Consider the following 27,246-nt stretch of genomic DNA (forward strand, 5'->3'; position numbering starts at 1 on the left):
ACCATGATGAAGGCCGTGGTAAGTTTTGCTTAGGTGGGGAAGGATGAATATTTTCGATCCTAACGAAGGATTTTTTGCTGACAAGGAGGAGGAAATTTTGGATCCTACTGAAGGATATTTTTCTGAAAAGGAGTCATTTTTTTATCCTAACGAAGGGTATTCTTCGGAAGAAGAGGATCATTTTGAATCCTATCGAAGGATCTTTTGCTGAAGAGGATGATGAATAATTTGGATCCTATCGAAGGATTGTTTTTTCTAAGGAGATTTTCTTAAGAATAATTAAAAAGCTTCAGTTTCTGTTCTTTATATTCGTCTTCATATTATTATTGCAATAATATATGACATTATTATTATCATTATTATTATGTTATTATCATTAGTAGTAGTAGTAGTAGTAGTAATATATATAATCTACTTAACGATTTTAGAATATTTCATATAACTATAAATAATCACGTTCTTTCATTACCACAGATTCTGCTGTGCCTGGTGGCTGTGGCCATGGCTGTGCCCCTGCCAGAACCCGAGGCCGACCCTTCCCTACTGCTGCCCCATGGGCATCACTACCCTCTGTACAGCCCTTTCATCAATGCCATCAAGGATGAGGACACCGGCGTCTACACCTTCCGTAAGAAATGACTGATTGAGATTTTCATTTAAGAAAGTTTTTTATGCACATTAAAATGTTGACATTTACATTTTATCAGAAATGAAAAAATAAGTATAGGCACTGTACCCTGGTGTATTTTGTGTATATCAGTTAAAACGCAGCATAGTTCCTCTATGGCACCCTTTCAAGCTTCCTCTGCTAATCATACCATAAAGCAAGACCCCATATAAATATTTCATAATTATTCCCATATTTCCCATCTAATCGCACCAATATCTGTAGATGATATTCATAAATCTGTAAAGTACAAAGTGCCAATCCATTCTTTCTTCTATTTTGTCAATAACAGTAAGATGAACAAATCTGATTCTCTCTATAATGTTTCTGATCCTTCCAGCCAATGGACTCCTGGCTCCTGAAAGCAGATATCCTTTCACTTACGGATATCACGGATATCCTTACGGCTACTATTAATGCCCCATACCCTAATGGGGTTAAGTCTGCCAGCGACGAGTGAGGAATGAGTGGACGGAGTCAAAGGTCGGAATTCGGAGCTCTACCTCGACGTCAGATTTTCCTATTTGATTGAGAATGCCACAAATCTTTTCTTCATCTTCATGTTGCTTTTAATAAGATAAAAAATCCTAATAAAATTATTTTCATTTACACAACTGTTTTTTTTTCACCCGATTTACGTAAATATCATTTCAGCCCAACATCTCGAGAAACATCCAAAGTGCCATGTTTTAAAGACTGAGTAAATCGTGACTGAAAGCCAACGATACTGAAATCGCGATAACATCATTATTTATGACGTAATAACGTGACATTTTTTTCAATGAAGCTCATTCTATGTACATTGTGCCCAAAGAACAATTTTTGATAAAACGCCTACTAGTTTTTGAAACATTTGTAAAAATGTGCGGGTATGTATTTATCTTTCGTCCAACTACCCCGTTTCCTTCTGCACGGAAATTTATCTAATCATGTTTTTATGGCATAAAATCCCAAAGATATTGTGAGCGATGTTACCTTACGTCGTTTCAAAATGTTGTCTATTAATACTGAAAACGAAATTTTGCTCCAAACAGGCCCCTCCCCCCTTAAAAAATTTATATTCCTTCTTTTTCTGCTTTTTGCAAAAATAAAATTTTAAAAAAATTGAAAAAAAGTATTGTCAAAAAAAAAATATTGAACATCAATAAACATTAATAAACATGGCATAGGGTATGTTAATAATAATCCTAACAGACTTTGGTCTGTGAATAATGAAGAATATAATGGTGATAATGCAAAAAATTGCAATTATAACAATATCCGAAAAATTAATAGTCACACATAAATGATGAAAAAATATTGAATATGCTAGTAATAATAATGCCACAAACTTATGAATAATGATTCATGATGAAGATACTGGTGATTAATGCGTAAAAAAACAATCATTAATGGATGAAACAGTAAGAAAAAATAAAGCAAAAATAGTTTTACTCACCAAAATTTGTAAAGTTAGTGTCATTATTCTGCGGAGTACTCAGTTGCATTAACCCATACACAGGCAGAGGCCTTCAGCAAGGGGTGGGGGTAGGCCAGCACTGATGGAAACACTATGCCACAGTTTGCGTTTGTAGTACGACGAGCTGACAGAACAAAGATGAGGCCATGTCATGGTCTGCTTTTAGTCCATGGCGACACAGACCTGACAACGACCTATTCGTCGTCACAGAGTTTGTCAGCCTTCAAGGCACTGGAATCACAGATATTTTTTTCAGTCTGCCCCCCTTTTTTTTGGGAGAGACATCTGTTCCAGCCCGCCTCCCATCAACAAGGGCTTTCTTCAGCCACTCACAAGTGTTGCAGGCATCTTTCTTCACATGGTGAAAATCGACATGATAATGGCGACTGGAAATCTTGTTGTAACATAACATCATCACGGCAGCATCAGGCTGGCTGATCTCTATCCAATCATGGTATTATTCGTTAAGTGTCCTGATGCTGAGGAGAGACTCCAAATACTGGCAGAAGTGGTATACTTTTAGGGACACACGAAAACACCCCCTTTTTTTTTTTTTTGCAGGTGTTGGGGTTCGTGTTCCATAAGTCCTTTAATTGCTGTTCCCTCCCCAAACAACTTTTCCACGGCACCTTGGGTCCTGGTAGCGGTTGCTGGATGAAAGGAGAAAAAGGAAGCCTTGCAGATTATTATTTCCTTGCCCCTGAAGGTAACAGAGTAGTTCAGTGTCCACTTCTTCCTTTCTCCGGCCTTACATCGCTTGGTGAGTTCCTGCGAATATATATTTGGTGGCATGCTGTCTTCAAACCGTAGACCTTCATTGGCCAATATGTTTTGAAGATCACATTAATTGCCCCTTCCCCTGCTTTGAAAAAACAATCGTTCTTGTGGCTGCAGGGTGGGGGGAGGCGGGTTTTCTTTGAGGGGCAGTTTTCTTGGTACTTCTCCTTAACAAAGCTTGGTAGGATATTAGCAACATTAGCAGCCCATGTTTCTGGTCTACTCACCGTTTTCTTCCTTTTCCTTGCTGTACTGGGTGTTCAGCTTCATCATTAGAAGGTTCCACAGGTTTGCAACCACTGCTGGCAGTGACACTGGCACTTGCTTCAAACTGATGGGGATGGCACCTTTGCCGACACATATGGGGCGGCTAATGGCATAAGGAGGTGGATTATCGCATTATTCATCACTATTGCGTTCGTAGGAATGCATCCACTCATCAAATAAGAGGTTACTCCATTTAATCGTAAAAATAATTTTTTTTTTCTTTTCACACTAGGCTATTACGCTAGCCTTCTTTCGACCTTTCCTCTCATTTCCTTTAATATCACTGCTCTCCTATTCATCTTCACCTATTATGACAATGTCTAGCTATATAATAACGCTATCACCAAAATCTGTCACCTGAACAAGCTCATAATTATCAATATCACCACATCCGAACACGCAACATCCTTCAAAATAACTTCACCTTTACCACAGATGCCACCGACATAGCGATATATCCCATACTGCTTTTTCCGTAATATCCAAGGACAGTCCACAGGACAACAACTTAGGTTCAACGTTCACATATTTATTTCTATTCTTAAAACATTCGTTATGAATAAAATTTCATTCAAAAATATATCAGTTTTATTGACCACCCTGTGCCTTTTAAAAATTATTGACAGTCCAGCCATGTCGCACATGTTGCATCAAGCCACGACATATTTTTACTTTTTTCACATCCTTTCATAGCCCGGCCATATTACGCACTTCCAAACAATCTACCTTCTCTAATATTATCACTCCATGATTAACCATACCGCCGATAATAGCTAAAAAAAATTTTTTTTACGGAATATTCTCAACACCGATTGGCTCTCATTATGTGACAATAAGAAAAGCACTTATCAGCTGGTCAGCGTGATACACAATCCTTACAAGGGCCCTCCAGAAACCATCTGCCTAGATTGGCTGGGTCACCGCATGGCTTTTAACATTATTCTTGATGACAGAAATTGCTCATAATGCCTCTCTATAGAGGTATTTTGTATGGTTATTCACTTTAGGCAAAAAAAAAAAAAAAAAAATTAGCATCAAAGCCAATTTTTTACTGTATTGAAGGAGGGAATATCATTATTTTTTTATTCTACATTTCTCTCGAATGTCTGATGAAGGGATTCCTCTTTTAACCCGAAGTTCGTTTGAAATCGGAGGCCCTGTTAACCGTTCGGCAGGCTGCACACGATATAAAGCCTTCAGTCTCATTTTTCTTTATGACACTTTTTACTTTTTTTTTGTTTCACATATGCATTATCATGATTATTTACTAATTATGTTTTCTTTTATTTAACAAATATGGTAAAAACAATAATAATTCTTTATAGTACAAACAATATTTACTGTTTTTTTAGCTCCCTTTATAACGAACAAAACATACATTTATTCATTTTCTTCTATAAAAAATAAACAATTAAAATGCAACTGAAAAACTTTTATAACCCTTTGTGAACAACCATGGTTTCTGTCAAATCCCTAAACTGGTCATTGCAGTATCCGCGCCCTCTTCTTAACCAACGGCCTTGATTAGGCGTGAGAGACGCAGGGGAAGGGAACATCTTCCCTCAAGGATCCGTTGCCCTATAAATATCAGGTGTCGGTCTGTCATGGCATCATTGTTGTCAGAGAAGTCTCATCCACTGCTGCTTCTTCTTCCTTTGATCACGATGAAGATCGCGGTGAGTGTCCACTCTCGTTCCTTTCTGAGGGGCTCTGGAGAACCACCTGGTCTCTCCAAGACTACTTGGAATGATTAGATACTTCCTTTGACGGTAGTTTTTGTTGGTATTTGACTTCGAAGACAAAAACCATCTTCAGATTCATGTACCTTCAGATTTGGTAGTTCTTTCAATACTAAAGTTATACAGAAAGACTAAAGTATTTCTGTACAATAAATAACTGTTTTCCTTATGCATCAAGATATTTACAGAACTGAATTTTTACTAATAATCACGAAGGATTAGCGATGGTCTCTATTATCATGTTGCCTTCCTCAAAACCATGCTCTCACCCTTATTATTTAATCTTTATCTTCGCAGGTTTTATTAGGCCTTGTGGCTGTGGCTGCGGCTGCTTATTTACCGTACGGACCTGCATCCACTAACAGCCTGTACTTGTCACACCCAATAGCCTACCACAAGCCATATGTCTACCCTGCAGCCCCACACTACCTACCCTCCTTCTACCGTAAGTATCCACAGAATAAAGCTCATGCACAAATCTACGTTTGATAATCCATATGCATTAGTTTGTAAAATCCTTTTTCTATGGCAAAATACGTAATCTTCGAGAAAATATAGATACTAATAGTTTCCTGATTAAATTTTACCAACTGGATCTCATTTTCTGTTGAGATGTCTCTGACATATGTACCATTTACAAGGGATAGGAGGTGATTATGTCCTTCACTGACATTTTACCTAGTTAAGTGCAGTAAGAGACGAGCTCCTCATGGATACTTATAATTAACACTTACTTGAATTTACAGCCTCCGTTCAGCCAGTCGTCTTCGGGCATGGATACCCACATCCCTATGGCTTTGGACTGGGACACCCTTTCTACCCATACGTGTCAAGGACTACTCCGGAATCCACCTCTGAAGAACCTTCCACTGAGGAACCCGCCACAGAAGTACCTCAGGAATAGGCAGTTGGGATCAGGCCCAACTTGTGGCACCACTGGAATCAGGGAAGTTTGTGGCCATAGACTTTGAGCTCAAACTATCCAGTGAGTGATTCTCACTAAACTCTCTATCGTTTACCGAAGATGAATCAGATGCTCTCTTCGGAAATTCATGTAAACAATAAACAAAATCGGCCGATTTATTGAGGTTTTATCTATTTACTATCCTACTTTGAAGCCCGACTAATAAATTCAAAATCACTTGGACGTTTTCTTACTTTAGCCCTAAAATACCAAAAGAAGGATATAAAATTTGAAAAAACATCCTTTTGATGGGTTACCAGTTACTGGCTCCTTTAGAAGTTAATAGACATCAACAGCAGGTTAAGATAACAACTTGCAAACTTGTCAAGGAAAATGTCGAAACTTCCTGGTAACTTGGCTAATGTACTGACACAACGTTATGACAGACTATACATTATTTATTCATTATTAACAAACTTGTACACAAAGCATCATACATATAGCAAAGGCACAAAACACTAAAATATGTTTGTGGCTGAGATAAATGCCTATCATTTAGGATTCCAAGACATGATTTCACCATATCTCTAATCTGGGACCACTCACAGACAATTTGTAAACAGTAAACTGGCCGCTCCAGATCTAGCCTATATTAAGGTACAGAAATTACTCTTAAATATTCGACATCACTATAAAGGAAAGACTGTGGCCCGTTTTGGCAAACATGGCAGACACCACCTGCTGTTCTAGCAACCACTTCGAGGAATGACTGATTGACTGACTGATTGAATGAAGGATATCTAGAGACGATGAATCACCAAACACAGGTAGGACATAAAGAAGAGTTCAGTGTTCTTTTTTTTTAAATGATAGTATCTCAGGTTTAAGAACTGTGAAGCGATGACAAGCTTTCAGTTTAAAATAACGTAAAACCTAACATGAAGAAGCGGTATAGATAAGCAAGCAGAAGCACACAGAATCACACACGGTATGTATATATATACAGTAGTTGTATATATATATATATATATATATATATATATATATATATATATATATATATATATGTATATATACGTATGTATAGATATATACATATATCTACACATACACACAAATGTATATATATATATATATATATATATATATATATATATATATATATATATATATATATATATATATATATATATATATATATACATGATAAACTATGCCAACTGGAAAAGGAATGAAATATGCATGAAACATTTACATTCATTACTGTGTATGATATCAATATTTTCATCCTTGAGACTCTTTCTGGAAACCTGCAATTATGAGTAGCAATCGGTTCCTTTGCTGGCTGATCCTTCTCTTTTTCCAAGTTCTTGACTCTTTCTCCTACTTCAGTATTCCTTTACCTTCTGCTTGAAAACTTTGAAAATGATTCTGATTTTCTTTCTATTTCCTCCTGTTCCGAAGCTCTGTGATAATCTCGCCGATCCGGATTTTCTTTATTTCCATTCCAACATAATTCTGTTTTATTTTTCTGTATTCGACGTCTTCCCAGTTCACAAGACTCATATCCTGTCATCCTGTTGTATCCTATTATCCTGTCATCTTCTTCCTGTCTGGTTTCTACTTCGTTACTCTTATGCCATCCGTCGGCCTCGGCGCCTTCCAGTTCTGGCAGAGATGATCTTTTAGTGCAATAACTCACAAAATCTCAGTATTTCCAGAGGTCCTCTGGCATTCTTTCACCAGCTCATTGCATAGACTAAAATCTGGCACTGACGCCAAGAAGTTTCCAAAAACGAGCACATCTTCGGCCATATACACACAACAGATGCTAAATGATCAGCTGTCAACAGATGACAGGTGATGCGCTAAGACCTCATATGAATAAAGACCCTCAATACACGTACGCTTCCGTTAAGGGGAGTCCAATGCGTGTAAATATAAATAAATAAATAAGTATATAGGTCTGTTAATCAATCAATAATTAATTTATTACGGCCATATTTACTAATGACACCAAAATGGTATTGCCCCAGCTGCTGAATATTCCCGATAGCAATTATCAGACAACATAATTCGTTCCAACAGAATATTTGAACTTGGAAAGTGAACGAGGTATATTGACTTTTCACAAAATCATTTTTTAGACTAAAATCATAATTATATATATATATATATATATATATATATATATATATATATATATATATATATATATATATATATATATATATATATAATATAGTGTATAAACAAATAAATATATAAATGAAGGCAAATGCCACGAAGGAAATAAGAAACAATGGAGTGGTTGCTATGCCCTTCGACACACAGTCCTTTACTAACAGACTGATGAAAAATATAAAAATACGTTTACAAGAAAGCTCGTATAATTGACAGGTGGCACAAACATCCCTGAGGGTGGGGATTATAAGGAACAGGCTCACCTGGAATCTAACACAGTTGAAGAAATAGTGGATTTACCAAAACAAAAGTAAATCTTTTGAGAGGTTCTACAAAGTATTAGGCCAACTGGCTCAAAAGCAGGGAGGAGTCAATTAAAGGACTTTTGAGCCAGTTGGCCAGACTCTTTGTGAAACCTCTCAAAAGATTTACCTTTGTTTTGGTAGGTCCACTAATTCTTCAACTGTGTAGGATTCCAGGTGCATCTGTTCCCTATAATCCCCACCTTCAGGGGTATCTGTATGTCACCTGTCAATTATACGAGCTTTCTTGTAAACTTATTTTTATATTTTTCGTCAGTCTGCTAGTAAAGGCCTTTGTGTCGAAAGGCCTAGCAAACACCTCTGTTGTTTCTTTTTTGCCTTAGTGCCATTTGCCTTCATTTATTTGTTCATCATGTTCCATATCTTCGTGAATCAGATATACACAAATAATGTATATATATATATATATATATATATATATATATATTATATATATATATATATATATATATATATATATATATATCTTCTTCTTTTGTATTAGTTTTAACGTGCTCTTTTCCCATTTTTGCATGGGGTAAGATATGCCTTCTTTTTGAAGGACTTTTGATTTGGCTTTGGGGTAGACCATATATATACATCATATGCTGCCTGTATATATATATATATATATATATATATATATATATATATATATATATGTATATATATATATATATATATATATAAATATGAATATAAACCTATATATATATATATATATATATATATATATATATATATATATATATATATATATATATATATATATATATATATATATATATATATATATATATATATATATATATATATATATATGTATATGCACTGAGACAACACTGAATTCTGCAAATGGGCGATGAATGGATAAAGGATTCAGATTACTAGTCAATCAAAAATACAGGTCTTAAACAGTTCTTAAGTACTCTGCAGAGCCATACTTACGGGGATGCAAGACTTAGAGGTTCAAGATAGGTGTGACGTATAATGTCTCATCATGCTTAACAAGTATTTTTTACAAGTGTTTTTCCTTATTGGCTTATGGAGTAAGTGTAAGTTGTTGACTGCGCCATCACTACTGCATGAATATTATTGTTTATAGAAAGATGAAAAGTATAATGTGAATAAATTATATGCATATATAAAATGCAATGATTCTTTCTGAAGCTGCAAATGATTCTCAGTGAATTCGTAAAATCTGTAAATTTACCAAAGGTCTCGCTAGTTGATGAAATTATCGTTAATTACAGTAGCAGTAACAGTAATAGCATTTGCATTAATGGCAAAAAGAGGCAGAGGATAACATCAAGAAAAAGTAGTTTCCTGTTTCTTTGTCTTAAAGGAAAAACAATTGAATTGGTAAAGACTTATAAATAAGTACTATCCACTGGTTGTCTGGAATGCGCTTGACATTCAGGTAATGAGATTTAATTATTCTGGGGCAGGTGTGGCTGTCACGGCCTCAGTCCTTCAAGGCTCTTCAGACGTGTATATATACGGTTGTCCGTAGGATTCTAGTATCAGTTGAAGTCCCTACTTAAGGATTATTACCAAGTTCGCTTACTCTACCATGATGAAGGCCTTGGTAAGTTTTGCTTAGTTGGGGAAGGATGAATATTTTGGATCCAACGAAGGATTTTTTGCTGACAAGGAGGAATTTTTGGATCCTACTGAAGGATATTTTTCTGAAAAGGAGTAACTTTTTCATCCTAACGAGGGATACTCTTCTCAAGAAGATCATTTTGAATCCTATCGAAGGATCTTTTGCTGAAGAGGATGATGAATAATTTGGATCCTAACGAAGGATTGTTTTTTCTAAGGGGATTTTCTTAAGAATAATTAAAAAGCTTCAGTTTCTGTTCTTTATATTCGTCTTCATAGTATTATTGCAATAATATATTATGACGTTATTATTATCATTATTATTATTATTATTATTATATTATCATTAGTAGTAGTAGTAGTAGTAGTAGTAGTAGTAGTAGTAGTAGTAGTAGTAATATATATAATCTACTTAACGATTTTAGAATATTTCATATTTAAGTAATCATGTTCTTTCCATTACCACAGATTCTGCTGTGCCTGGTGGCTGTGGCCATGGCTGTGCCCCTGCCAGAACCAGAGGCCGACCCTTCCCTGCTGCTGGCCCATGGGCATCACTACCCTCTGTACAGCCCTTTCATCAATGCCATCAAGGATGAGGACACCGGCGTCTATACCTTCCGTAAGAAATGACTGACTGAGATTTTCATTTAGGAAGATTTTTTTTATGGCAATGAAAATGCTGATATTTACATTTTACCAGATATGAAAACACAAGATACCCTGGTGGATTTTGTGTTTATATCAATTACAACTCAACATAGTTCCTCTATGACACCCTTTCAAGTTTCCTCTGCTAAGCAGGACCCCATATAAATATTTCATAATTATTCCAAGGTTTCCCATCTAACTGCACCAATAGCTGTAGATGATATTCATAAATATGTAAAGTACTAATTGCCAATCCTTTCTTTCTTCCATTTTGTCAATAACAGTAAGATGAACAAATCTGATTCTCTCTTTAATGCTTTCTGATCCTTCCAGCTAATGGACTCCTGGCTCCTGAAAGCAGATATCCTTTCACTTATGGATATCATGGATATCCTTACGGTTACTATTAATGCCCCATACCCTACTGGGGTCAAGTCTGCCAGTGACGAGCGACGACTAAGTACACGGAGTCAAAGGTCGGAATTCGGAGCTCTACCTCGACGTCAGATTTTCGTAGTTTTTAATTCAGAATATCACAAATCTTTTCTTCATCTTCATGTTGCTTGTAATGTACAAAAAAAGTCCTAGTAAAATTATTTTCATCTACTCAACTGTTTCTTTCACCTGATTTTCGTAAATACCATTTGAGCCCAACATCTCGAGAAACATGCACAGTGCCATGCTTTAAAAGCTGAGTAAATCGTGATTGAAAATCAATGAAGTTCAAATCGCGATAACATCATTATCTGACGTAATGACGTGACATTTTATCATTGAAGCTTATTCTATGTACATTTCGCCTACGGAACAATTTTTGAAAAAAGTCCATTAGTTTTTGAAAACTTTTTATGTACATATTTTACGTCCAACTCCCCCATTTATGCACGAAAATTTATCTAATCATGTTTTTATGGTATAAAATTCCTAAGATATTGTGTGTGACGTTACCTTATGTCGTTTTACAACGTTGTTAGGTAACCATTTTTTTTTTTTTTTTTTTGGCTTTTTGCAAAAATAAAATCCAAAAATGTTCGAAAAAAAGTTTTGTTACACATAGTTAATGAACATCAATAAACATTAATAAACAAGGCATTGGGTATTTTAATAATAATCCTAACAGACTTTTGATTCGTGAATAATGAAGAATGTAATGGTGATAATGCAAAAAAAAAAACTTGCAATCATAACAGTTTCCGCAAAATTCATATTGTTACACTTAAATGATAAAAAATATCGAATATGCTAATAATAATAATACCACAAACTTGTGAATAATAACTCATGATGAAGATAATGGCTATTAATGCGTAGAAAACAATATTGATGAATGAAAAAGTATGAAAAAAATGGATAATGGCAAAAATAGTTTTACTCTTCAAAATTTGCAAAGTTGGCGTCATTATTTTTGCGGAGTAGTCAGTTGCATTAATCCACAGACAGTCAGAGGCCGTCAACAAGGAGTGGAGGTAGGCCGGCACTGCTGAAAACATTATGCCACAATTTGCATTACTCCGAGCTGACAGAAGAAAGACGAGGACACGTCATGGTCTGCTCTTAGTCCATGGCGACACGGACCTATTCGTCGTCACAAAGTTTGTCAGCCTTCATGGCACTGGAATCACAGATTTTTTTTCAACCTGCGCTTTTTTTTTTTTTTTTTTTTTTTTTTTGGGGAGAGACATCTGTTCCAGCCCGCCTCTCATCAACACGGGCTTTCTTGAGCCTCTCACAGGTGTTGCAGGCATCCTTCTTAACAAGGCAAAAACCGATGATAAGACATTGGCGACTGGGCAGCATCTGGCTGGCTGACATCCATCCAATCACGTTATTTTCATTAAGTGCCCTGATGCTCAGGTGAGACTCCAAATATTGCCTGTCCAGGGTATCGTACAAGTGTAGTGGCTTGAAAACTGGCAGATGTTGTTTATATTCAGGGACACACAAAACGCCCCCTTTATTTTCCAGGTGTTGGGATTCGTGCTCCATAGGTCCTTTGTTGCTGTTCCTCCACCAAACAACTTTTCCATGGCAACTTGGGTCCTCATAGCGTTACTGGGAATGGAGAAAAAGGAAGCCTTGCAGATTGTTATTTCCTTGCCCCTGAAGGTAACGGAATAGTTCAGTGTCCACTTCTTCCTTTCTTCAGCCTTAGATCGCTTGGTGAGCTCCCTGCGAATATGTATATTTGGTAGCATGCTGCCTTCTAGCTGTAGTCCTCCACTGGCCAATGTGCCTTGAAGATCACATTAATTGCCCCTTCCCCCGCTTTGGAAAGACACTCATTCTTGTAGCTGCAGGGGGGACAGTTTTTCTTAGAGGGACAGTTTTCTTGGTAACTTTCCTTAACAAAGCTTTGGTAGGATATTAGCAACATTAGCAGCCCATGTTTCTGGTCTACTAACCTTTTTCTTCCTTTTCCTTGCTGCACTGGGTGTTCAGCCTCATCATTAGAAGGTTCCACAGGTTCCGAACCACTGCTGGCAGTGACATTAGCACTTGCTGAATTCAGACTGATGTGGATGACACCTTTGCCTACACATATGCTAGTGGCATAAGGAAGTGGATTATCGCATTATCTATCACTATCACTATTATAGGGATGCAACCACTCATCAAATGAGTTTTCCTCCATTTAATCGTAATAATAATTAATTTTTTCTTTCTTTTCACCCTAGGCTACCAGGCTAGCCTTCCTTTAACTTTCTCCTCATTCCCTTTAATATGGCTGCTCTCCTCTTCATCTTCACCTACTATGAAACTGCCTAGATATATAATAACGCTATCACCAAAATCTATCACCTGAACAAGCTCATAATCATCACTATCACCACCATCTGAATATGCAACATCCTCCAAAATAGCTTCACCTTTACCACAGAAGCCACCGAGAGAGATATTTTCCATGTTGCTTTTTTTCTTAGTATCCAGGGACAGCCCAGCAATATCACACACCTCCTTTGAATCTACGTTGTATCAAGCCACGGCACGGAGATTTTGTCCCATTTTTACTTTTTTCACAATATCCTGGGATGGCCCGACCACATTAAGAACTTCCATAGAATCTACTTTGTCTGTTATTATCACTTTATTAACAATAACGCCGATAATAGCTAAAAAGTTGTTTATTTACGAAAATTCACAGCACCGATTAGCTCTCACGCGATAATAACAAAAGCACTGATTGGCTTCCCAGCGTCATAGACAATCCTTACAACGGCCCTCCAGAAACCATGTGCCTAGATTGGCTGGGTCACTGCCTGGCTTTTAACATTATTCTTGATGACAGAAGTTGCTCATATTGCCTCTCTAGAAGCATGTACGGTTGTTCGCGTTAGCATCAAAACCAATTTTTGACCATACTGAAGGAGAATATCATTACTCTTTATTTTACATTTCTCTCGTATGTTTACTGAAGGGATTCCTCTTCTAACCCGAAATTCGTTTGAAATCGGAGGCCCTGTTGACCGGTAGGTAGACTGAACATGATAATGAAACCTTTGCCCCATTTTTATGGCATTTTTTAAATTTCTCTTTGTTGTTTCACATAAGCATTAACTTGTTTATTTACTAACTCTTAACTATTTCCTTTAATTTAACATAAAGGGTAAAGATCAATAGTAATTCTTCATAGTAAAAACAATATCCACTGTTGTTTTTGAGCTCCCTTTATAGCTAACAAAAATATATTTACTCATTTTCCCTTAAAAAATATTAACAATTACAAAGCAATTAAATCAATTTTTAGTAATCCTTTGTGAACAACCACGATATCCGTCAAATCCCCAAACCGGTCATTGCAGTATCCGCGCCCTCTTCTTAACCAATGGCCTTGATTAGGCGTGAGAGGCGCAAGGGGAAGGGATCATCTTCCCTCAAGGTCCGTTGCCCTATAAATACTAGGCGTCGGTCTGTCACGGCATCATTGTTGTCAGAGAAGCCTCGTCCACTGCTTCTTCTTCTTCTTCCTTTGGTCATCATGAAGATCGCGGTGAGTGTCGGCTCTCGTTGCCTTCTGAGGAATTCTGGAGAAACGTCCGGTCTATCCAAGACTGTCTGGAATGATTAGATACTTCCCTTGATGGTAGTTTTTGTTGGTATTTGACTTCGAAGACAGAAACCATCCTCAGATTCGTTTACCTTCAGATTTGGTAGTTGTTTAATACTAAAGTTGTACAGAAAAAAAGACTAAAGTACTTCTGTACAATAAATGCCTGTGTTTTTCTTGTATATCGATATATATAGAGAACTGATTTTACTAACAATCACAATGGATTAGCAATGGACTCTGTTGTCATCTTGTCTTCCTCAAAACCATCATCTCATCCTTTATCTTTAATCTTTATCTTTGCAGGTTTTATTGGTCCTTGTGGCTGTGGCTGCGGGTGCTTATCTACCTTACGCACCTGCATCCACTAACAGCCTGTACTTGTCACACCCAATAGCCTACCACAAGCCATATGTCTACCCTGCAGCCCCACACTACCTACCCTCCTTCTACCGTAAGTATCCATAGAATAAAGCTCATGCACAAATCTACATTTGATACTCCATATGCATTAGTTCGTAAAATCCTTTTTCTATGGCAAAATACGTAATCTTCGAGAAAATATAGATAATAACGGTTTCCTGATTAAATATTACCAACTGGATGTCATTTTCTGTTGAGAAGTCTCTGAAAAATACATCATTTACAGGGGGTGGGAGTTGGTTATATCCTTCACTAACACTTTACCTAGTTAAGTGAAGTACGAGACGAGCTCTCCAAGGATACTTATAATTAACATTTGCTTGAATTTACAGCCTCCCTTCAGCCAGTCGTCTTCGGCCATGGATACCCACATCCCTATGGCTTTGGATTGGGGCATCCTTTCTACCCCTATGTGCCAAGGACTGCTCCGGAATCCACCTCTGAAGAACCTTCCACAGAGGAACCCGCCACAGAAGTACCTCAGGAATAGGCACTTGGGATCAGGCCCAACTTGTGGCATCACTTGCAATCAGGGAAGTTTGTGGCCATTAACTTTGAGCCCAACCTATCCAGTGAGTGACTGTCATTAAACTCTCTATCCTTTACCGAAGATGAATCAGATTCTCTCTTCGGAAATTCAAATAAACAATAAACAAAATTGGACGATTTATTGAGGTTTTATCTACTTGATACCCTGCTTTGAAGCCGAGTGTGCTTTTAATCTTAATCTTCGACTAATAAATTTAAAATCATTTGAACATTTTTCTTACTTTACCCTTAAATACCAAAATAAGGAAATGAAATTTGAAAAACATCCTTTTGATGGGTTACCACTCACTGGCTCATTTAGAAGTTAACAGACATCAACAACAGGTCAAGACAACAACTTGCAAATGCGCCACGAAAAATATCGGAACTTGCTGCTTACTTGGCAAATGTAATGAAATGATGTTCTGCCAGACTATACAGTATTTACTCGTTATTACCAAACTTGTATATAAACCATCATACATATAGAAAAGGCATAAAACACTGAAATTTGTCTGACAGAGATAAAAGCCTATCATCACTATTCCAAGACATGATTTCACTATATTTCATATCTGGAACCACTCACTGACAATTTGTAAACAAGAAACTGGCCACTCCAGATCTAGCCTATATTAAGGTACAGATATTACTCTTAAAATATTCGACTGTGGCCCTTTTTGGCAAACATGGCAGACACCACCTGCTGTTCTAGGAATCACTTCGAAGAATCACTGATTGATTGGTAGATTGAATGGGGGATATCTAGAAACGATGAATCACCAAACACAGGCAGGAACATAAAGAAGAGTTCAGTGTTCCTTTTTAAAATGTTAGTATCTCAGGTTTAAAAACTGTGAAGCAATGACAAGCTTTAGATTAAAATAACGTAAAACCTAACATGAAGAAGCGGTACAGATAAGCAAGAAGAAGCACACATAATCACACACGATATGTATGTATATTCAGTATTGTATCTAGATATATATATATATATAATATATATATATATATATATATATATATATATATATATATATATATATATATATATATATATATATATATATATGCATATTATACATGATAAACCATGCTAACTGGCAAAGGAATAAAATACGCATTCATTCGTGTGCATGTTATCAATATTTTCATCCTTGAGACTCTTTCTTGAAACCTGCAATTATAAGTAGCAATCAGTTCCTTTGCTGTCTGTTCCTTCTGTTTCCAAGTTCTTGAATCTTCCTCCTACTTCTGTATTCCTTTTCCTTTAGCTTGAAAACTTTGAAAACTGATTCTGATTTTCTTTCTGTTTCCTCCTGTTCCGAAGCTCTGCGATAATCTTCCCGATCCGGAATTTATGTCCATTCTAACGTAATTCTGTTTCATTTTTCTGTATTCGGCGTCTTCCCAGTTCACAAGACTCATGTCCTATCATCCTGCTGTATCCTATTATCCTGTCATCTTCTTCCTGTCTGGTTTCTACTTCGTTACTCTTATGCCATCCGTCGGCCTCGGCGCCTTCCAGTCCTGACAGAGATGATCTTTCAGTGCAATAACTCACAAAATCTCAGTAATTCCAGAGGTCCTCTGGCATTCTTTCACCAGCTAACTGCATAGACTAAAATCTGCCATTGACGCCAAAAGGTTTCCAAGAAACTGACGTCAAAAGGTTTCCAAGAACGAGTACATCTTCGGCCATATACACACAACAGATGCTAATTGATCAGTTGTCAACAGATGACAGGTGATGCGCTAAGACCGCATATGAATAAAGACCTTCAATACACGTCCGCTTCCGTTAAGGGAATCCAATGAGAGTAAAGATAAATAAATAAATAAAAAAATAAGTATATATGTCTGTTAATCAATCAATAATTAAATTAATAAGGCCATATTTACTAATGAGACCAAAATGGTAGTGTCCCAGCTGCTGAATATTCCCGATAGCAATTATCAGACAACATAAATCGTTCCAATAGAATATTTGAACTTGGAGAGTGAACGAAGTATATTGACTTTTCAAATTTTTTAAGACTAAAAATCATAATTATAATATATATATATATATATATATATATATATATATAGTATATGAACAAATAAATATTAAATGAAGGCAAATAAAGGAAATAAGAAACAATGGAGTTGTTGCTAGGCCCTTCAACACAGTCCTTTACTAACATAACAGACTGATGAAAAATATAAAAATAAGTTTACAAGAAAGCTCGTATAATTGACAGGTGGCACAGATATCCCTGAGGGTGGGGATTACAAGGAATAGATGCACCTGGAATCCAACACAGCTGCAGAATTAGTGGACCTATCAAAACAAAGGTAAATCTTTTGAGAGGTTCTACAAAGTATTAGGCCAACTGGCTCAAAAACAGGGAGGAGTCAATTAAAGGACTTTTGAGCCAGTTGGCCAGACTCTTTGTAAAACCTCTCAAAAGATTTACCTTTGTTTTGGGAGGTCCACTAATTCTTCAACTGTGTAGGATTCCAGGTGCATCTATTCCATATAATCCCCATCTTCAGGGGTATCTGTATGTCACCTGTCAATTATACGAGCTTTCTTGTAAAGTTATTTTTATATTTTTCGCCAGTCTGCTAGTAAAGGACTTTGTGTCAAAATGCCTAGCAAACACCTCTGTTGTTTCTTTTTTGCCTTAGTGCCATTTGCCTTCATTTATTTATTCATCATGTTCCATATCTTCGTGAATCACATATACACAAATAAATAAATAAATGTATATATATACTGTATATATATTCATGTATATAGATATATGTATAAATATGAATATACATATATACATATATATGTATGTATATATACATATATATTTATATGTATATGCATTGAGACAGCACTGAATTCTGCAAATGGGCAATGAATGGATAAAGGATTCAGATTACTAAGCAATCAAAAATACAGGTCTTAAACAGTTCTTAAGTACTCTGCAGAGCCATACTTACGGGGATACAAGGCTTTGAGGTTCAAGACAGGTGTGACGTATAATGTCTCATCATGCTTTCAAGTATTTTTTACAAGTGTTTTTTCTTATTGGCTTATGGAGTAAGTGTAAGTTGTTGACTGTGTCATCACTACTGCATGAATATTATTCTTTATAGAAAGATGAAAAGTATAATGTGAATAAATTATATGCATATATAAAATGCAATGATTCTTTCTGAAGCTGCAAATGATTCTCAGTGAATTCGTAAAATCTGTAAATTTACCAAAGGTCTCGCTAGTTGATGAAATTATCGTTAATTACAGTAGCAGTAACAGTAATAGCATTTGCATTAATGGCAAAAAGAGGCAGAGGATAACATCAAGAAAAAGTAGTTTCCTTTTTCTTTGTCTTAAAGGAAAAACAATTGAATTAGTAAAGACTTATGAATAAGTACTATCCCCTGGTTGTCTGGGATGCGCTTGACATTCAGGTAATGAGGTTTAATTATTCTGGGGCAGGTGTGGCTGCCACGGCCTGTGTCCTTCAAGGCTCTTCAGACGTGTATATATACGGTTGTCCGTAGGATTCTAGTATCAGTTGAAGTCCCTGCTTGAGGATTATTACCAAGTTCGCTTACTCTAACCATGATGAAGGCCTTGGTAAGTTTTGCTCAGGTGGGGAAGGATGAATATTTTGGATCCTAACGAAGTTTTGCTGACAAGGAGGAAGAATTTTTGGATCCTACTGAAGGATATTTTTCTGAAAAGGAGTCATTTTTTCATCCTAACGAGGGACATTCTTCTCAAGAAGAAGATCATTTTGAATCCTATCGAAGGATCTTTTGCTGAAGAGGATGATGAATAATTTGGATCCTAACGAAGGATTGTTTTTTCTAAGGAGATTTTCTTAAGAATAATTAAAAAGCTTCAGTTTCTGTTCTTTATATTCGTCTCCATAGTATTATTGCAATAATATATTATGACGTTATTATTATCATTATTATTATTATTATTATCATTAGTAGTAGTAGTAGTAGTAGTAGTAGCAGCAATAATATATATACTCTACTTAACGATTTTAGAATATTTCATATTTAAGTAATCACGTTCTTTCCATTACCACAGATTCTGCTGTGCCTGGTGGCTGTGGCCATGGCTGTGCCCCTGCCAGAACCCGAGGCCGACCCTTCCCTGCTGCTAGCCCATGGGCATCACTACCCTCTGTACAGCCCTTTCATCAATGCCATCAAGGATGAGGACACCGGCGTCTTTACCTTCCGTAAGAAATGACTGACTGAGATTTTCATTTAGGAAGATTTTTTTTATGGCAATGAAAATGCTGATATTTACATTTTACCAGAAATGAAAACACAAGATACCCTGGTGTATCTTGTGTGCATATCAATTACAACGCAGCATAGTTCATCTATGACCCTTTCAAGTTTCCTCTGCTAATCATACCATAAGCAGGACCCCATAGAAATATTTCATAATTATTCCCAGATTTCCCATCTAACTACACCAATAGCTGTAGATGATATTCATAAATATGTAAAGTACTAATTGCCAATCCATTCGTTCTTCTATTTTGTCAATAACAGTAAGATGAACAAACCTGATCCTCTCTTTAATGCTTCCTGATCCTTCCAGCTAATGGACTCCTGGCTCCGGAAAGCAGATATCCTTTCACTTATGGATATCATGGATATCCTTACGGTTACTATTAACGCCCCATACCCTACTGGGGTCAAGTCTGCCAGTGACGAGCGAGGACTGAGTACACGGAGTCACAGGTCGGAATTCGGAGCTCTACCTCGACGTCAGATTTTCGTAGTTTTTTGATTCAGAATATCACAAATCTTTTCTTCATCTTTATGTTGCTTGTAATGTACAAAAAAAGTCCTAATAAAAATATTTTCATCTTCTCAACTGTTTCTTTCACCTGATTTTCGTAAATACCATTTGAGCCCAACATCTCGAGAAACATGCACAGTGCCATGCTTTAAAAGCTGAGTAAATCGTGATTGAAAATCAACGAAGTTCAAATCGCGATAACACCATTATCTGACGTAATGACATGACATTTTATCATTGAAGCTTATTCTATGTACATTTCGCCTACGGAACAATTTTTGAAAAAAGTCCAATAGTTTTTTAAAAATTTTTATGTACATATTTTTCGTCCAACTCCCCCATTTATGCACGGAAATTTATCTAATCATGTTTTTATGGTATAAAATCCCAAGATATTGTGTGTGACGTTACCTTATGTCGTTTTACAACGTTGTTTGGTAACCATTTTTTTTTTTTGGCTTTTTGCAAAAATAAAATCCAAAAATGTTCGAAAAAAAGTTTTGTCACACATAGTTAATGAACATCAATAAACATTAATAAACAAGGCATTGGGTATTTTAATAATAATCCTAACAGACTTTTGATTCGTAAATAATGAAGAATGTAATGGTGATAATGCAAAAAAAAAAAAAACTTGCAATCATGACAATTTCCGGAAATTCATATTGTTACACTTAAATGATAAAAAATATCGAATAAGCTAATAATAATAATACCACAAACTTGTGAATAATAACTCATGATGAAGATAATGGCTATTAATGCGTATAAAATAATATTAATGAATGAAAAAGTATGAAAAAAATGGATAATGGCAAAAATAGTTTTACTCTTCAAAATTTGCAAAGTTGGCGTCATTAATTTTGCGGAGTAGTCAGTTGCATTAATCCACAGATAGTCAGAGGCCGTCAACAAGGAGTGGAGGTAGGCCGACACTGCTGAAAACATTATGCCACAATTTGCATTTGCAGTACTCCGAGCTGACAGAAGAAAGGCGAGGACACGTCATGGTCCGCTTCAAGTCCATGGCGACACAGACCTATTCGTCGTCACAGTTCTGTCAGCCTTCATGGCACTGGAATCACAGATATTTTTTTCAATCTGCGGCTTTGGGGGGGCGGGGTTAAGACACATCTGTTCCAGCCCGCCTCCCATCAACAAGGGCTTTCTTGAGCCTCTCACAGGTGTTGCAGGCATCCTTCTTAACAAGGCAAAAACCGATAAGATATTGGCGACTGGAAATCTTGTTGTAACATAGCATCATCACGCCAGCATCAGGCTGGCTGACATCCATCCAATCATGTTATTTTCATTAAGTGCCCTGATGCTTAGGTGAGACTCCAAATATTGCCTGTCCAGGGTATCGTACAAGTGTAGTGGCTTGAAAACTGGCAGATGTTGTTTGTATTCAGGGACACACAAAACGCCCCCTTTATTTTGCAGGTGTTGGGATTCGTGCTCCATAGGTTCTTTGTTGCTGTTCCTCCACCAAACAACTTTTCCATGGCAACTTGGGTCCTCTTAGCGTTACTGGGAATGGAGAAAAAGGAAGCCTTGCAGATTGTTATTTCCTTGCCACTGAAGGTAACGGAGTAGTTCGGTGTCCACTTCTTAATTTCTTCAGCCTCAGATCGCTTGGTGAGCTCCCTGCAAATATGTATATATGGTAGCATGGTGCCTTCTAGCTGTAGTCCTCCACTGGTCAATGTGCCTTGAAGATCACATTAATTGCCCCTTTCCCCGCTTTGGAAAGACACTCATTCTTGTAGCTGCAGGGGGGACAGTTTTTCTTAGAGGGACAGTTTTCTTGGTAACTTTCCTTAACAAAGCTTTGGTAGGATATTAGCAACATTAGCAGCCCATGTTTCTGGTCTACTAACCTTTTTCTTCCTTTCCCTTGCTGTACTGGGTGTTCAGCCTCATCATTAGAAGGTTCCACAGGTTCCGATCCACTGCTGGCAGTGACATTAGCACTTGCTGAATTCAGACTGATGTGGATGACACCTTTGCCTATACATATGCTAGTGGCATAAGGAAGTAGATTATCGCATTATCTATCACTATCACTATTATAGGGATGCAACCACTCATCAAATGAGTTTTCCTCCATTTAACCGTAATAATAATTAATTTTTTCTTTCTTTTCACCTTAGGCTACTAGGCTAACCTTCCTTAAACTTTTTCCCTCATTCCCTTTAATATGGCTGCTCTCCTCTTCATCTTCACCTACTATGAAACTGCCTAGATATATAATAACGCTATCACCAAAATCTATCACCTGAACAAGGTCATAATCATCACTATCACCACCATCTGAATATGCAACATCCTCCAAAATAGCCTCACCTTTACCACAGAAGCCATCGAGAGAGATTTTTCCCATGTTGCTTTTTTTCTTAATATCCAGGGACAGCCCAGCAATATCACCCACCTCCCTTTGAATCTACGTTGTATCAAGCCACGACACGGAGATTTTGCCCCATTTTTACTTTTTTTCACAATATCCTGGGATGGCCCGGCCACATTACGAACTTCCATAGAATCTACCTTGTCTATTATTATCACTTTATTAACAATAACGCCGATAATAGCTAAAAAGTTGTTTATTTACGAAAATTCACAGCCCCGAGTAGCTCTCACGCGATAATAACAAAAGCACTGATTGGCTTCCCAGCGTGATAGACAATCCTTACAACGGCCCTCCAGAAACCATGTGCCTAGATTGGCTGGGTCACTGTCTGGCTTTTAACATTATTCTTGACGACAGGAGTTGCTCATAATGCCTCTCTAGAAGCATGTACGGTTGTTCGCGTTAGCATCAAAACCAATTTTTGACCATACTGAAGGAGGAGAATATCATTACTCTTTTTTTTACATTTCTCTCGTATGTTTACTGAAGGGATTCCTCTTCTAACCCGAAATTCGTTTGAAATCGGAGGCCCTGTTGACCGGTAGGTAGACTGAACATGATAATGAAACCTTTGCCCCATTCTTCATGGCATTTTTATTTCTCTATGTTGTTTCACATATGCATTAACTTGTTTATTTACTAACTCTTAAGTATTTTCTTTAATTTAACATAAAGGGTAAAGATCAATAGTAATTCTTCATAGTAAAAACAATATCCACTGTTGTTTTTCAGCTCCCTTTATAGCTAACAAAAAATATATTTACTCATTTTCCCTTAAAAAATATTAACAATTACAAAGCAATTAAATCGATTTTTAGTAATCCTTTGTGAACAACCACGATTTCCGTCAAATCCCCAAACCGGTCATTGCAGTATCCGCGCCCTCTTCTTAACCAACGGCCTTGATTAGGCGTGAGAGGCGCAAGGGGAAGGGATCATCTTCCCTCAAGGTCCGTTGCCCTATAAATACTAGGCGTCGGTCTGTCATGGCATCATTGTTGTCAGAGAAGCCTCGTCCACTGCTTCTTCTTCTTCTTCTTCCTTTGGTCACCATGAAGATCGCGGTGAGTGTCGGCTCTCGTTGCCTTCTGAGGAATTCTGGAGAAACGTCCGGTCTATCCAAGACTGTCTGGAATGATTAGATGCTTCCCTTGATGGTAGTTTTTGTTCGTATCTGACTTCGAAGACAGAAACCATCCTCAGATTCGTTACCTTCAGATTTGGTAGTTGTTTAACAGTAAAGTTGTACAAAAAAAGACTAAAGTACTTCTGTACAATAAATGCCTGTGTTTTTCTTATATATCGATATATATAGAGAGCTGATTTTACTAACAATCACAATGGATTAGCAATGGACTCTGATGTCATCTTGTATTCCTCAAAACCATCATCTCATCCTTTATCTTTAATCTTTATCTTTGCAGGTTTTATTGGGCCTTGTGGCTGTGGCTGCGGCTGCTTATCTACCTTACGCACCTGCATCCACTAACAGCCTGTATTTGTCACACCCAATAGCCTACCACAAGCCATATGTCTACCCTGCAGCCCCACACTACCTACCCTCCTTCTACCGTAAGTATCCATAGAATAAAGCTCATGCACAAATCTACATTTGATACTCCATATGCATTAGTTTGTAAAATCCTTTTTCTATGGCAAAATACGTAATTTTCGAGAAAATATAGATGATAATAGTTTCCTGATTACATGTTACCAACTGGATGTCATTTTCTGTTGAGATGTCTCTGACGAATGTACCATTTACAAGGGGTAGGAGTTGGTTATATCCTTCACTAACACTTTACCTAGTTAAGTGAAGTACGAGACGAGCTCTCCAGGGATACTTATAATTAACATTTGCTTGAATTTACAGCCTCCCTTCAGCCAGTCGTCTTCGGTCATGGATACCCACATCCCTATGGCTTTGGATTGGGGCATCCTTTCTACCCCTATGTGCCAAGGACTGCTCCGGAATCCACCTCTGAAGAACCTTCCACAGAGGAACCCGCCACAGAAGTACCTCAGGAATAGGCACTTGGGATCACGCCCAACTTGTGGCATCACTTGCAATCAGGGAAGTTTGTGGCCATTAACTTTGAGCCCAACCTATCCAGTGAGTGACTGTCACTAAACTCTCTATCCTTTACCGAAGATGAATCAGATTCTCTCTTCGGAAATTCAAGTAAACAATAAACAAAATCGGACGATTTATTGAGGTTTGGCTATTTTATACCCTACTTTGAAGTCGAATGGGCTTTTAATCTTAATCTACGACTAATAAATTTAAAATCATTTGAGCATTTTTCTTACTTTAGCCTAAAATACCAAAAGAAGGAAATGAAATTTGAAAAAACATCCTTTTGATGGGTTACCACTCTCTCGCTCCTTTAGAAGTTAATAGATATCAACAACAGGTCAAGACAGCAACTTGCAAATTGTCAAGAAAAATGTTGAAACTTGGCAAATGTATTGACATAATGTTCTGAAAGACTATACAATATTTATTCATTATTACCCAACTTGTATATAAAGCATCATACATATAGAAAAGGCATCAATCATTGGAATATGTTTGTGGAAGAGATAAATGCCTACCATTCAGTACTCCAAGACATGATTTCACTATATTTCATATCTGGAACCACTCACTGACAGTTTGTAAGCAGGAAACTGGCCGCTCCAGATCTAGCCTGTATTAATTTACAGAAATTTGCTCTTAAAATATTCGACATCACTATAAAGGAAAGACTGTGACCCATTTTGGCAAACATGGCAGACACCACCTGCTGTTCTGGGAATCACTTCGAAGAATGAATGATTGACTGATTGACTGAATGGAGGATATCTAGGAGCTATGAATCACCAAACGCAGGTAGGAGCATAAAGAAGAATGAGTATGGATTTAAGACCAAGGAAAATCATATAAACATAAATATAAGAGTTCAGTAATCCTTGTTATAGCTGTTAATATCTCAGCTTTAAGAATGTAAAACAATGAAAAGCTTTAAATTTAATATAACGTAAAACCTAACGTGAAGAAACTGTAAAAGTAAGCAAGCACTCAGTTTGAAGAATCACACACAGAATCACACACGATATATATATATATATATATATATATATATATATATATATATATAAATATATATATATATATATATATATATATATATATATATATATATATAGTCAGATAGTAGATAGTTAGATAGATATATATAAAAACCATTCCAACTGGCAAAGGAATGAAATATGCATTAATCATTCATTATTGTGTAAGTTAAAAATATTTTCATCGTTGAGACTCTTTCTTGAAACCTGCAGTTATAATTAGCAATCAGTTCATTTGCTGGTTGTTCCTTCTCTGTTTACAAGTTCTTGAATCTTCCTACTTCTGCATTCCTTTCCCTTCTTGAAAAATTTGGAAACTAATAATTCTGATTTTCTCTCTGTTTCCTCCTGTTCTGTTTCGAAGCTCTGCAATAACCTTCCCGATCCAGAATCACTTTTTTTCCATTCTAACATTTTTTATATAGTTTCTCTGTGTACGACGGCTTCCCAGTTCACAAGACTCGTTATCTTTTCTCCTGATAGTTCCTGTTATCCTTTTCTTGTCTTCTTGCTTCTCTTTTCTCTCAATTCTGTTATCCGTTCACCTCGCAGTCTTCCAGTTCTGACAAAAATTTTCTTTTTGTGCATTAACTTACAAAACCTCAACACTTCCAGAGGTCCTCTGGCATTCTTTAGCCTAATTTATGACGTGAACTAAAATCTGGCATTAAAGCTAAAATGTCTTCAAGAACGAGAACACATTCGGCCATATACAGAGACCAGATGCTAACTGATCAGCTGCCAATATGTGATCACAGGTGACGCGGCAACATCATGTATGAATTATGATCTTCAGTACCCGTAACATTCCGTAAAGGCAATTCAAACGAGAAAAAGTACAAATAAAAAATAAATAAAGAATTATGTAGAAATATAAACCAATCAGTAAATACAGTAAATAAAGCCATAGTTACTAATAACCTAAATGACATTGTTCCAGCTTTAAATATTACTTAGGAAATCTTTTTTTCCTTGATGTTAATTATCAAGTATCAGTCCCATAGAATTGCTGAACTTGAAGAGCATTTTGAATATGCAAATTTTTTAAAATATTTAGACAAAAACTAGATACTATAAATTTACACAGGTATATATATATATATATATATATATATATATACATATATATATATATATATATATATATATATATATATATATATATATATATATATCACACATTTTTTTGCACTAAACTAACACCTTACATGTAAAGCTCGTAGAGCTAATGTCACAATGGAAAGATACTATATCCTGTTCAATATAATAGTATATATATATATATATATATATATATATATATATATATATATATATATATATATATATATATATATATGGTCATTTTTTATTTGCAGTAT

The 27,246-nt window shown here is 36.4% G+C and overlaps 3 protein-coding genes across 9 annotated transcripts in view; 2 read left to right on the plus strand and 1 right to left on the minus strand.

Moving 5' to 3' along the window:
• Positions 1-27,246, minus strand: part of LOC136834745 (uncharacterized) — a 179,301-nt gene that overhangs the window by 110,551 nt on the left and 41,504 nt on the right. The window lies entirely within an intron of this gene.
• LOC136834506 (uncharacterized) lies at positions 4,797-6,099 on the plus strand. Its single transcript, XM_067097099.1, has 3 exons — positions 4,797-4,846; positions 5,207-5,354; positions 5,656-6,099. Exons 1-3 carry the CDS (start codon positions 4,835-4,837, stop codon positions 5,811-5,813), a joined length of 318 nt encoding a protein of 105 aa, XP_066953200.1. The 5' UTR covers positions 4,797-4,834; the 3' UTR covers positions 5,814-6,099.
• Positions 14,495-15,737, plus strand: LOC136834507 (uncharacterized). Its single transcript, XM_067097101.1, has 3 exons — positions 14,495-14,543; positions 14,907-15,054; positions 15,356-15,737. The coding sequence occupies exons 1-3, from the start codon at positions 14,532-14,534 to the stop codon at positions 15,511-15,513; spliced, it is 318 nt and encodes a 105-aa protein (XP_066953202.1). The 5' UTR covers positions 14,495-14,531; the 3' UTR covers positions 15,514-15,737.

Source organism: Macrobrachium rosenbergii, chromosome 54 (genome assembly GCF_040412425.1).
Source record: "Macrobrachium rosenbergii isolate ZJJX-2024 chromosome 54, ASM4041242v1, whole genome shotgun sequence".
Taxonomy (NCBI): domain Eukaryota; kingdom Metazoa; phylum Arthropoda; class Malacostraca; order Decapoda; family Palaemonidae; genus Macrobrachium; species Macrobrachium rosenbergii.